General features: G+C 41.0%; 1 protein-coding gene across 1 annotated transcript; it reads left to right on the forward strand.

The window, feature by feature from the left end:
- The first annotated feature begins 534 nt into the window (after nt 1–534).
- Nucleotides 535–1,666, forward strand: NTF3 (neurotrophin 3). Its single transcript, XM_040062210.2, has one exon. It carries the CDS (start codon nt 571–573, stop codon nt 1,342–1,344), a length of 774 nt encoding a protein of 257 aa, XP_039918144.1. The 5' UTR covers nt 535–570; the 3' UTR covers nt 1,345–1,666.
- The last annotated feature ends 11,518 nt before the right edge of the window (nt 1,667–13,184 follow it).

A 13,184-nucleotide genomic window follows, 5' to 3' on the forward strand; every position in this document is an offset into this window, starting at 1 on the left:
TTCCTTCTTATGGTAACACTAAACAGAAGCCACTTGATAAATATGAATTTGATGGGTCTGAGAGATCTCAGCACACAAAACCTGACAACAGTTAGCAAAGTCAAAATTTTTTTGTTTTACACAGTGAGACAGTTTTCTACTCTGCATGACATTGCAATTTTGAAACTGAACTTCTCTGTGGAATAAACTCTGTGGAAGTAACTTGGCCTCTCTCTGCTGCCAAGCCCTGGCCATACCATCCCAAGAACTACCTACCTCTGCAGAGAAAGGGATTAACTGATACATATGCCACTATGCATGGAAAGGGGAAAAGCAAGGCCTAAAATATAGATGAAATATTGAAAAAAAAACAATTCAGAAGAGAGTTGCACTCATTATAAAGTATAAAAAATAGCATCTTCAAAGTAACACACAGCCTGTGTTTCTATATTTCTATAGATGTAGTTTTAAAGACATAGATGTTACTAAAATAATCCCCATTTTCATGCATACAGCCTCTAGCAGACCTCCCTCTTGGGCTGTTTTAACACTGACTCTGTTTTTTTGCAGATCTTACAGGTGAACAAGGTGATGTCCATCTTGTTTTATGTGATATTTCTCGCTTACCTTCGTGGCATCCAGTCTTCCAACATGGATCAAAGGAGTTTGCCAGAAGATTCAATAAATTCTCTTATTATTAAACTCATTCAGGCAGACATTTTAAAAAACAAGCTTTCCAAGCAGATGGTAGACATTAAGGAAAACTATCAAAACACGGTGCAGAAAACAGACACTCAGCAAGACACGGATGCAGAGGAAAATGTGAAATCAGACTTCCAGCCAGTTATCTCAGTGGATACAGACCTCTTGAGGCAGCAGAGACGCTACAACTCGCCCCGAGTCCTCCTGAGTGACAACACGCCGCTGGAGCCACCGCCACTGTACCTCATGGAGGATTACGTCGGGAATTCCGTGGTGGTGAACAGAACCTCCCGGCGGAAGAGGTACGCGGAGCACAGGGGCCACCGGGGGGAATACTCCGTTTGTGACAGTGAAAGTTTGTGGGTCACGGACAAATCCTCCGCCATTGACATTAGGGGACACCAGGTGACTGTTCTGGGAGAAATTAAGACAGGCAATTCTCCGGTTAAGCAATACTTTTACGAAACGAGGTGTAAAGAGGCCAAGCCTGTGAAAAACGGCTGCCGCGGCATTGATGACAAGCACTGGAACTCCCAATGCAAGACATCCCAAACTTATGTCAGAGCACTGACTTCAGAAAACAACAAACTGGTGGGCTGGAGGTGGATAAGGATAGACACCTCCTGCGTGTGCGCCTTGTCCCGGAAAATAGGAAGAACATAGATCTGCATCTCTTTGCTATATAAATTATTACTTTAAATTATATGATATGCATGTAGCATATAAATGTTTATATTGTTTTATATATATTATAAGTTGACCTTATTTATTAAACTTCAGCAAATCTACAATATATAAGCTTTCTCTCTCAATAAACAAGAGCAAAGGGTGTGTGCCTCTGCCGTGGCCAACTCCGGGGTTTTTTTAGACTATGTTTGTGACACTGCTTGTCGGCAGCATACAGTAAACTTCCTGTAAAATCTGTAAAATCAGTATTTTTCATTCAGTATTGTCAAAACAGTGACTGTCATTTAGTAAACTTGTTAAAAATCAGATCAATATCAAGAGTTGTGTACATATTTATATTCTCTGCTCTATACATTCATATTTAATTGGATCTGCAGAGTTGACTCCTCACCACCAAAAAAAAAAAACAAAAAAAAAAAGGACCAAAATACGTGTTGTAGCCTGCAGATGATGTCAAATTTTCAGGCAACAGGTAGCCCTAAAATAAAGTTTCTGTGTATTATGCCAGTTTTGCCAGTGAAATGACCATTATCCTTCTGTTAGCATTTTAGAATGGCTGCTAGTAATCCAGGAACATCCATTTGTGTTTTGGAAGCACATTTGTTTTGCAGCAGTTTCTAATGCTGCCAGTGCATCATTGAAAAAATATTTTAAAAATCTGAAATATTTGTTGCTAAAAGTTGCTGAAGCCAAGAACTGATCTAAATGGATCATTACTATAATACATAAAAGATGGTTTGTTGTGATCAGCCTCTTCCTCCTCACACGAATCAACTACCTTCTGCTTGCGTTGTTGTATCATTCCTCTCTGTCTGAGTTTTTAAATCAGAAACAAAACTGGTGGTGTCTTAACCTTAAAAGAGCCCTTGGCTTGCAAATTGTAGTAAAGAAAGATATGATATCCTGGTGTGGATATCAAAGCCACATGCTCGTACAAAGGTTTCCTTCTCCTCAGCAATCCATTCTCCATCTTTCAAGGGGGGAAAATGTGTTGAACTGCTCAAGAAACCTGGTACCTTTCACAGGAATATAAAATGGATGGCGGCTAAAATCCATGAAGTCTGTAGTTCCCCAGTTAAACATATGAGTTGTCACTTAGAACAGACAAATGTGCTAGTGTGTATTTACCTCAGACTCTTTCTTTGGATTGTCATGCAGCTCCACTGGGGACAGGAATAATGACATTACTTGAAGAGATGTCCCATTACACATTAGCTGTGCAATGCCCTGGATGGGATCCCACTCCCAGGAAGCAAATGAAAGTGCATGGCTGGGAACAGAATTCAGATTGGGCTGCACATAATCTGTGTCCAATAGATCCAGCCCACAGCCAGGGCTGGGAAATACCAGCTATTCGGAAAGTTTTAGCTTCTTTTTTTTTTTTTTTTTTTTTTTTTTTTTTTTTTTTTTTTTTTTCCTGTGGGTTTCACAGCTACAGCTTTTGCTGCTGTAGCGTATTCAGCATCATAAATGAAAATGAGATCCGAGCCCCCAAACACGAGGTTGCAGGATGTCTTTGCTCATAGACCTCTCACTCCTGGAAAACCAGCTCCAAACATGCAACAAGCCATGAAAGGCAGCAACCTGTGCGGTCTCCCTAATCCCTTACAGAGACTGCTGCACACCATAAAACCGCCAGGGAGCTGGACAGGTTGCCTTGAGGCCAAGCACTGGAGCAGTCCTCTCTTGCAAAGCCAGATTGGAGCACGTGGGTATTTCCTTCAGGGGAGGCCAGAAGCAAAGCTTTTGAGAACCATTTCAACTTTCAGCATGAGGCCAGGGTATTTACCTCACGGGAAATATCATCACCTTGCAGCACTAGATCCTAACTTTGCTTCAAGCAATAACAACTTCAGAGGTTCAATACCAAGGCAGTCATTAAATTGAGAGGATGTAATATAACAAGGAATTCGGTATCTGATAGATCTGATTAGAATATTTCTCATTTCTTGGCAAAAAAATTAAAAAGAAAAAAAAAAATCCCACAAAGCTTTTGATACTTTTCCTAGTAGGAAATTTTAAGTTTTAACTAACCTTTTTGGCTTGTGAGAATAAGCATATTTTTCAGAGTTCCGCCCCACCAGATTTTTTGTAAATTAAAAACTTGATTTTACACCTTGAGTTCCCAAATAAAGATTGTTTGCAAATGCTGGGAGCAACTGAGAGCTGATATAGTTATGGATCATTAACTTTAGAGATCTCTTTTTTTCACTGTGGCACATAGGTCTATCTCCATGTGAGAAGAGGAGGTAAGAACACCAATTTAGCTTGGTGGAGTCCCATTAATCGGAAACTACCTTATTCCTGCAGTGTGAATGTCACTTTTGTTTAGATCACTGTAAATCCAGAGAAAATCTGATGAAGATAGAGAAGAAAACATAGCTTTACAATGATGTAAACAACAGCAGATTTGATTCTAATGTCTTTATTTCTGCTCATTGAAAAATCAAGGAAGGTTCATTCTTTAAAGGTTCAAAGAAAGCCATTTATCATTTTTCACTGTAAATCCAGTCACAGGAACTGGTCTTTGACTCTTGACTTTAACAAGTATTTTACAAGCAGCCAGCAAAAATGTCTTGGAGTAAATATGCATGTCATCTGAAACACATGAGATGAGAACGGAGCGTGGCGTGTATGGTTATTACATCGGCTGCCTCTTTCCCACCCCAGGAAAACAATGAGCGGAAGTGTTACCCCCTGGATCTGATCCAGCTTCCACTAAAGTCAATGGGAAAAAAAAGTACATCTCACCTTCTCCAATGGAAGCTGGATCAGGCCCCAAGCAAAGAAAAACTTGCAGATCTTGACCAGAGAGCAAAGCAATTCCACAGATCAGTAACGCGTTCCTGTAAATCCTGTGTACACATAAGATGCTGTATAATTTTGTAACGAGTTTGTAAACAAAGCCTGTAATAAATTTGTTAAGGTCTAATTCTCTTTTCACTGTAGCCAGGGATGGTTTTATTGTCGACTTTGGTCATGGCACAATGAATTCAAAATTCTTATCCAACTCTGGTTTTTTTTGTGTTAAGTAATTAAACAAAATATTCGGCTCTCAACACCAGTTTAATTTAAGCATTCTAAAAATCACTTCCATTAGGCAGCTCAGATGCTCTGTCAATATTGTTTTGCCAATAGATCATTATAAACACACATTTTATTTAGATTTTCTCCCAATTGACCAAATGCTATTCTGAAATTGCCTGTCTGTGTCAAACTGTATTTTCTCCGCTTTTTCCCCCTAGTTTTTTTCCAGTCCATTTAGTAACAGCAAAAAATGCTCCACTGAGGTTTTGGAAAACCATCTGCATTTATTTTATCACCTTTGAACATGTGTTCAGGAATGAAGTCTGTGCAGAGAGTTTACTGCTACCAAGAGATTTGTGCGGCTGCACCAGGAAGAAACTTTGACTGGACTTTACGGAGTGTGTGCTCAAAACCACTCTGCTCATACTCTGTTATTTCGATTCTTTAGCAACCCAAGGCTTTTGCATTGTGTATCTGCAGACAATACCAAACAGGAAACGAGCCTGATTGGGAATTTCAAAATTAAAAATTTCATGATAACGACCTGCTATCTCTGACCTCTCGGCGAATGCGTTTGCGCAGAGAAGTCAAGCGCAGGAACATTTGTTTCATTTAATAGAAACATTGTGGCAAAAGCAATGGGATTCTGTGCTATCCACGCTTGCTAAGCGTGTGTAATTCATCATGGATGTGAGGCAGGAGGAGGAGGAAGAGGAGGAGGAGTAGGATAGGATAATAAGCACCACAGCCTGTGAGAAGTAAAAAGCTGTGCTCTGGCTTGGAGCATTTTAAAGTGTGGAGGGGTTGTTCTCTGAAATGCTTTGTCTGTATTTTGTTACAGCAGATGGCAGAATGACAAAGCAAGCACAGATGTGGTGTAAAAAAACCAAGCAATATGAGGATAGCAAAAAAACTTTCCCGGGAAAAGTCAGCTACTCACTACCACTGTGGGTCCCTGCAGGTCTGGGCAGGTGATTGCAGAGTTCACCAGTGACATCCCTAGTTTAATGATTTAGCTAATCTCTGTGGAAAAAAATTAAAAAAAAAAAAAAAAAAAAAAGAAAAAAGAAAAAAGAAAAAAGAAAAAAAAAAAGTATCTTTTTTCCTGAAGCTCATTACATTCATGAGCTGGATAGTTTCCTTTCCTTTTTTTTTTTTTTTTTTTCTTGTCCCTTTGGGTTTGTTTTTTGTTTGTTTGTTTGTTTTTGGTGATCTTTAGCTGCCTTGGCACCTCTGATGAACAACAAGCGGTAATGCTTTGCATGAATGTCCCCAAATATAGATTTTGCCTTTGTTTTAGGGCTGAGCTTTGAAGCCAGCAGCACCTGAAAGCCATACTTTCATCATGGAACTGGCCTTTTGATGTCACGACCTCATGTTTCCGGACATTTTGATCACAGGGATCCTATTTTGGAGCTCTTACCCACACAATAGGTGAGATCATGACCAGGCTGATGGAGAAGTAGCTGCAACAACCAAGGAGCAACGAGAGAGTGAGGCAGCCCTGTCCCATCTTTGCATCCACCTTCACACATGTCCTGCTCTGATTTCAGTATTGAGTTGCACAATCAAGGGCTGGTGAACAAGGGTTGCTTTCTGCATGTCCAAGGGTTCAGATGCCCAGGATATCCTATAATGGTTGGTTTTGGGAATGACCTTAAAGATGATCTCATTCCAACCCCCCCTACCATGGGCAGGGGCACCTTCCACTAGACCAGCTTTCTCAGAGCCACATCCAACCTGTCCTTGAGCACTTCCAGGGATGACCTTAGGGAGAAGGACAATTTCTCAGTTTACATAAGCACACCTTCTGTGAATCTGGGTATATTTTCTGTAAAAGGCTGCCATGGTTGCAGCGTTGGCCCTCTCCAAAACACAGCACCTTGTCACTCTTCACCTGTGTCACAGGGAGCAGACAGAGTCATTGACAGACCAGCTAATTCATCCAGGGGAGACTGCTAAGGAGGCAGGTAGCATGGTCCCTCCCTCTAAGCAAAAATATTCCCGTGGAGGGTGTGAGGAAAGCAAAGGAAGTGCTGAAAAATGAAGTCGGAGCTGTTGGGTGTCAAACATCCTCCAGAGAGAGAATTCAGCTGTTCAACTGTAACATCAGATGAAAGGCTGATGATAAGGGTGCTATGATAAGGGTTAAATAAATACCAGTAGATCATCTGTAGCAGTAACTTAAAAGCAAAATGAACCTCTATTAATTGGGGCTAATCCCCCTGTGGTGATGAGGAATTAACCACGCTCGCTGATCACAAATGACAAAGCCTTGCTCTCAGTTACCCTGTGCAGCCCCTGTTTTCAGCACTCAGGACTATGAAGTTGTTAAGTGAGGGTAAAATCAGGCTCAGAAGGTCCTAAAGCCCCATTGAATGTATGAGGGGGAGCCCACGTTGGAAGCATTATCCACCACACAAAACAAGCCAAGTTTTCAACGTGAGTTCATAAAAATTGCTCATTACTTTGTCTAGTTCCAGGGATTTAGTTTTTAAAATAAGTTTTAAACTGTCTGGTATGACCAGTACACATATATTTAGCAGCAATTTACAAAAGGAAAGAACCCTGTAAATGGAAATATGCAGCAAAATACTGCGTCTAACACTGCAAATAACCTCTGTTGATTCTTATTTATGTTCTCAGTGTCTCAGAGAGGAATTTTAATGCAAATCTTTGTTTTGTTTTACACACCACATTTTCTAAAATAACCACCTCAGCCTACTGCTTGTAGAGGTTTGTATTGTGCAATCTTTGTGGATAATGAAGCAGAAACATGGCTCTAAAGCTGCTGAGCAATATAAGAGTTGCAAGTCCCACACTTGTACAGCAGAGAGTGAAAACAAACGTGTGAAAATGATAGAATTGGTTTCTCAGGCTCAGAGATTAAATATGTTTTAAAATATCGAATGACAGCTTTTTTCAAGTTATTACAAATATCTTGAGTCAGATTTGTATGTGACACAGCCCACTGCTCACAAGGAGCATAATTTTTGTAATCTTTGTTATTGCACAAATCTACTCAATGTGATTCCCATTAAGTTCAGAAAACAGAAGTTTGCTCATTTCCACGCTGCTGACAGAGCATTCAGAATAACCCCAATAGCTGAGCCAAATCTCAGGTCAGAGCATGATCCCTGAGTTTATGTCCTAAGGATAAAACTACCAGGAAGGAATTTTTTTTCTGCAGAGTGAGAGCTCAGCTGCCACATTCACAACATCTATGCCATGTTATCACATGCTTGAAGACCTTAGGAGGAAGAATCTAGTCAGCTGGAGAGCTGATGGGAAGAGGAGTGGGAGATGGATGGGGCAATAATTATTACATGGCCTCTCTGAAAACTAGATCCCTCAAACACAAAAAATGCAGCCCTCAGGATCCTCCTGATCTCAGGATCTGAGTCACAGGCACTTATTCCCTAGGTCAATAATCCTGGATTCCTGAGACTTGGCGTCGGGACATGGTACTTGTCCTAGGCGGGGGTAAAGGTGAAATAAACCCCTTCTCCCACCATAATCAGATAACAGCAATTATGCAAGAGGGAGTTCTCATGGGAACAGTTTTGTCTCAAACTCTCATGGCTTTTTTTATTTTTTTTTCTTCTGCAGAAATGGAAGATATGGGTTTCTGAGAAAGGGCCCGCTGTCTGTAGTTTTCTCAGAGGGATATGAGGGCGCTGGAGAATAGAACTTAGGCAGAAAGAGGAAAATTCTCATTGAGTAGAGTTTTTCAGTAAGCTATTTTCCCTTCACTACAAAATTACGTGGTGAATTTTCCTGACAGAGACCGTGATGCAGGGACAATCTGCATGTGAGTGACAGTTAAAAGCACCTCAGTACCTGAGACTGGATTGAGGAGAGGAGCTCAGAAATCCCTGTGGCTCCTTCCTCTCTTTTTCTAAATGCCCATGGAGATTTGAGGGTGTCAGTGGCACAAAAAGGAAGAGCAGTGACAGAATAGCTGCAGAACACACTTCTCTATTCACAACAGTCAGGAAAAGGCAGCACAAGCACAACTCCACCATTGCAGAGGCTGATCCAGGGCATGCCCTTCATCTCCCTCCAGGGGATCTCAAAGAGAAGGATCTGTAATGCCATTTCAGAAACCACCTCTGAGAAACAACAAGGCAATGCTGCAATTGTCTGAACCTGGTTCACACAAAATAAAAGGCAAAATCTGGTGGGATTTTTTTAGCAGTGTTTGCTGTTGAGCAGTTTATTTGAATCCAGAAAGTACAGGGGAAAAAAGTGATGTGAATAGTGGAAAGTGTCTAAGTCACACATAGAACTAATAAATACTTAGCTTTATTCTGATCTCATGCAGGTTTAATGTCTGACTTCAGTGGGATTAGTCCCAGCTTTTACTGATACAATAAAGCTTGGAATTACATCCGTGACATTTGAAAGCAGGTGGTGGGCTCTGTATGAACTCAGATTCTCAGTTTCTGTGTGCCATGTAGCTGCTGCCTGTGAAGCTCCGTGAGGGATGCTGATGGAATTATTTAATGTGATAGATTATAGGGACCTACACTTCCATGCTTTAAATTACATCTGCCCTGCTCAGAGGGATATTGTTGACAGCTCTCAGACTGATTCAATGCAGCACACCAGGCAAACCCCAGGGGTTTTCTATGCCACCAGCTAAGCATCCTTCCCTGAGAACCACCATGCAGAGAAATGAAAGTCAACTCTGATTCTTGCGTCAGATGGAACTTCAGTAGCTTGGTTTTGTTTGAAGAAATGATGAGAAATCAAAGTTAGATGTGCAGGTACTGGCATTCAGAATTAAATTCTGAAATCCATAACTACTGCTGGCACAAGAAAACAGGGAGATGGAGGAAGCATGTGCACACTGCAGGCTCAGTGAAGATGCTCTTGCTCAGAAACAAAACTGTTTTAGGCAACAGTCGTTTGTTTGGAGCAGAGACAAAGATCCCAGACCTGTTGAACAAAGGTGCCCAAGTGAGTTCCTTTTTAGTTCACCATAAACTTCTTGGTTTTGGCTTTCCCAGGCATTTTTCAGTAGGTATTACTGAGCATAATTAGCATGATAACTTTTACTACATCAGAAACGTTCCAGAACTACAACCTGAAATAAACTGAAATGATTGATCCTGGTTAAGCATCACATCCTGAATTTTGAAGCCTTTAACAGCCTTGAATAATGGCTCAGTTTGCAAATACAGATTGACTTTGTGGCTAGGAAAATTTCCTTGAGATTATTCTCTTCATCTGCTTTTCCATAAAATCTTCATAAATACTAGAGATTTTACAGTGCCTAAACATAATCTGAAGTGTCCACTTCTGTCAGTCCTGAGGTCATCCACTGTCCCATGAAGTGTTTACTAGATGTTCCACTGCCCCAAGCAATGGTTTGCTCAGTGGGAACAGTGCAGGCTCCATGAGTGAGGAGCTACAGCCCAGGAGGTGTGAATACAGAAAGTAACACAAAAGCTGATGTCAAGAAATTCAAGACCTGAACCTAAAAAAAAAAAAAAAAAAAAAAAAAAAAAAAAAAAAAAAAAAAAAAAAAAAAAAAAAAAAAAAAAGCTAGAAAAGCAGAAAATGAGGAAAAATAAAATCCAAAATATGCAAACTTAGGGAAAAAATGAGCTGACCTTTGACAATAGCAGTAATTGGGGTTTTCCCCCACAGGGTTCATCCCCCTCTGCCTTGCAAAATCCAACAAAATAAAATCTAATAGCTTGAGCTGAAATTCTGCTGTCAGGGAGATTTTTGTGCTTAAAGCATTTAGTGGGTCTCTGCTAATATTGTCTGTAGGAGTGGTTCATACATACATTCTCAAAAAAAAAAAAAAAATAAAATAAAAAGAACCCCCCATAACCCCCCCATAATCACCATCAGGATTTACTAAGAGCCATTTCCATAGCTTGGTCTGCATTAAAGTGGATTTAATTCACTCTAACTGCTTGCATATCTTGATTTGAAATAGCCCTTATGTTCATGTCCGGTTTTAAAGGAAAAAGCTGTCAAGAAGTTGGTAAGATTAACCCTGTGCTTAAAGCTCAACACATGCTCAAATGTTTTTAGGGATCATTTATGTTAACAATAAGGTTCATCAGCTATTTTATTCCTGGAACTTATTGTTGTTCACTAAAACAACCACAAATGGAACAATAATATGATCAAGCCTCTTAGTTACCTTCCTATAAATTTTGCTTAAAAGTCCCAGGGTAAAAGAAGTACAAAAGATAATCTGTAAGCATTTAAGACTTGATCCAAAGACTATCAAAGTTTTCAAAAAGCTTCAAAAAATTTCTAGTGGGTCCTGAGTTATGTGCTTGGATAATTGAACCATGGTCAATAAAACACCATGGATTTATAGGGCAATGAAAAGAACACACCAAATAAAACTGATCATTCATTGTTTTTTGAAATCAAAGCACAGAATTAGCAGTAAAGCATTTGGCAGCACTTCACAAATTCTTCCATGAAAAAGTCATTCAAATGGACTTGGATGTGAATGCAGTTGTCTGCATGGAGTGCTGGGGAAAGGGAACTCAGTTACGTCCAGAGATAACTGGGAATGCCAGCAGGAAAAGTCACTTTGTGGATAACTGTGGCAACAGCTTTAGACCTATGGTGAAGTTATTGAGGCCATTTCAGTGATTGGGGTGCTCACCTGAGTGCCTGAAGGCAAATTGGACACTTCCCTTCAAACAAGGAGTGACAGCAGCCATTTCTAAAAAGTGCCGAGGAAACAAAAAATCTTTTAAGTACTGATTAGAGATTAATTTCTCCCTGCCTTGTACCTCTTATTCCAATACCTGCTTGAAGGCTGCTACAACTGCAGGTGAATATTATAGTGACATGCCCAAAGAAAGTATCTGAATTTATCCCTCCTACCATCCATATACCCCATCCAAGGCTCAAGCAAGTTGCTATAATAAAGTCCTATGCTTTTCCAAGTCCTTGCTAGACAGCTCCAAATATTTATGGAAGATTTAGAGCAAACACACAGACTTAAATGCTGCTTAATGTCATCCTCAATGTCGGGGTAGGTGAGATGCTTCACTGTGGAGATTCAGAGGTGTTAAAAGAAAAGGACCAATATTTGTCACTGCAGCTGGCAAACTGCTGTCAGGACAGCACTAACACTTGATTTCACACCTCTCTCCCCTCCCAGCTAATTTTTTGTTCTGTCCTTATTAGTTTTCCAGATGAATTTATTAGTCTGTCACTCAAATGTGAGGGACTCTAAGGAAAGGTGGTCAAAACCAGGCTGTGAGATGAATTTTTTGTCCAGCTGGAAACAGTTTGTATGTTTCAGGATGAACACTCCTGTCTTAGGGTGTGGTGAATTCCATCAAAGACTTAAAAAGAAGAACAAAATGAGGATATAGACCCATTTTCTGTCAGGATCACAATCTTATTTGCAGACCACTTTGTTTGTCTCCTGGTCCAACATACACTGACAGGCTTAAAGTAGGAACTACCTATGAGGAGAAAGGGGGTTGGGCTGAATGAGGGGGATTTTGGGGACTGTCGGAGTGAAGTGCCCAGAAAACATGAATCTAGTGCTTAATGAAATTAGTTTTTCCTTAAAATAATAAAAAATAGACTTTTTCATCACAGATAAATATTAATTTATATAGTTATTGATTCCCTTTTACTCCATGTGAGTTTTAATTTTTTTTTTTTTCATGGACCTAATCTGTAATTCCAGAAGACTCCCATGGGCTGGAAGACTTGTCCCTAATATGGGTTACCTACAAATCCCAGCATTTTAATTAAGACATTCTGTAAAGGGGAGGTCCCAGGTCCTTTCAGCACAAGTGTGGGCTCTGAAAATGAAGTTAAAGCTGTCAACACTGACCAAAAGTAAAAAGGGTTCACAGGACAGGGATGGAAATCCCAGGACACATGGCTTCAAATGAGGGAGGGGAGAGAGCCAGGAAGGGGGAAGAAACAACACCTTTGGACATTTGGCAGTGGGGACAAAACGCCAATCTTCAAATGTGCAGTTGACAGTAGAGATGACGAATTGGGTGCAAGACGATGGCCCAGTGCTGGGCTGGGCAGGTGACAGGATCAACCATCTCTGGAAGACTGACTGAGGTTAGGCCTCAGCTGGGGCCAAGGAGCTGCAGGCCACCCACGCAGATCAAGTGGGAAAGCGCTAATGGGAAAGACATTTTGGGAGTTAAAAATACAACCAATTCCTCATTCTGGGAACCCAGGGCTGTAAAATAACAGCTGGACAGCAAGGCAGAACAAAGTTCTCCGTGGTGGTTGAGTGAAAGGTGGTTGAATGGAAAGACACCGTCTGCTTGATCAGAGCAGGCCCTCAGCCAGGATGGCTACGTGTGGAGAAAGGCAGGGTCACATTCCTCTGAGATGGCAGCACAGCTCTGTCCCACAGGCCAGGGCAGCAGTCTTCAAAGTAACAATGAAATATTAGACGTTTTAAAAGGATTTCCCACTATATTGATGTTGTTCCCATAACACAAGCCAAGGAGTAGGAAGGCAGCACATCAAAACACGTTTGCACGCACTTGGGAACCGGCATCTCTTCTGCACCAGACAATGCTTTCCACTGCCTGTAAAGGCAACATTTGGGCTGCGAGTCCATGAAGAAATCTTCCTATGGCACCTGCACCAAAAGCAGGAGGCTGAGAAAGTAGCCTCCATTGCTGATGGTGTTTGAAGCGATTCACAGAACCCAGGGGCATGTCAGATCCTGCAGGGATGAGCACTCCCATTCTGCCCCAGGGTCCAGCTGAACCATTTCCACTGCTCCAAGGACAAAACCTGGCCCTGCCATTTAG

The sequence above is a fragment of the Hirundo rustica genome, chromosome 4 (assembly GCF_015227805.2).
Source record: "Hirundo rustica isolate bHirRus1 chromosome 4, bHirRus1.pri.v3, whole genome shotgun sequence".
NCBI classification, from domain to species: domain Eukaryota; kingdom Metazoa; phylum Chordata; class Aves; order Passeriformes; family Hirundinidae; genus Hirundo; species Hirundo rustica.

Excerpts from the sequence above, each read along its gene's own strand:
- NTF3 (XM_040062210.2), top strand. The coding sequence starts at position 571 with ATGTCCATCTTGTTTTATGTGATATTTCTCGCTTACCTTCGTGGCATC.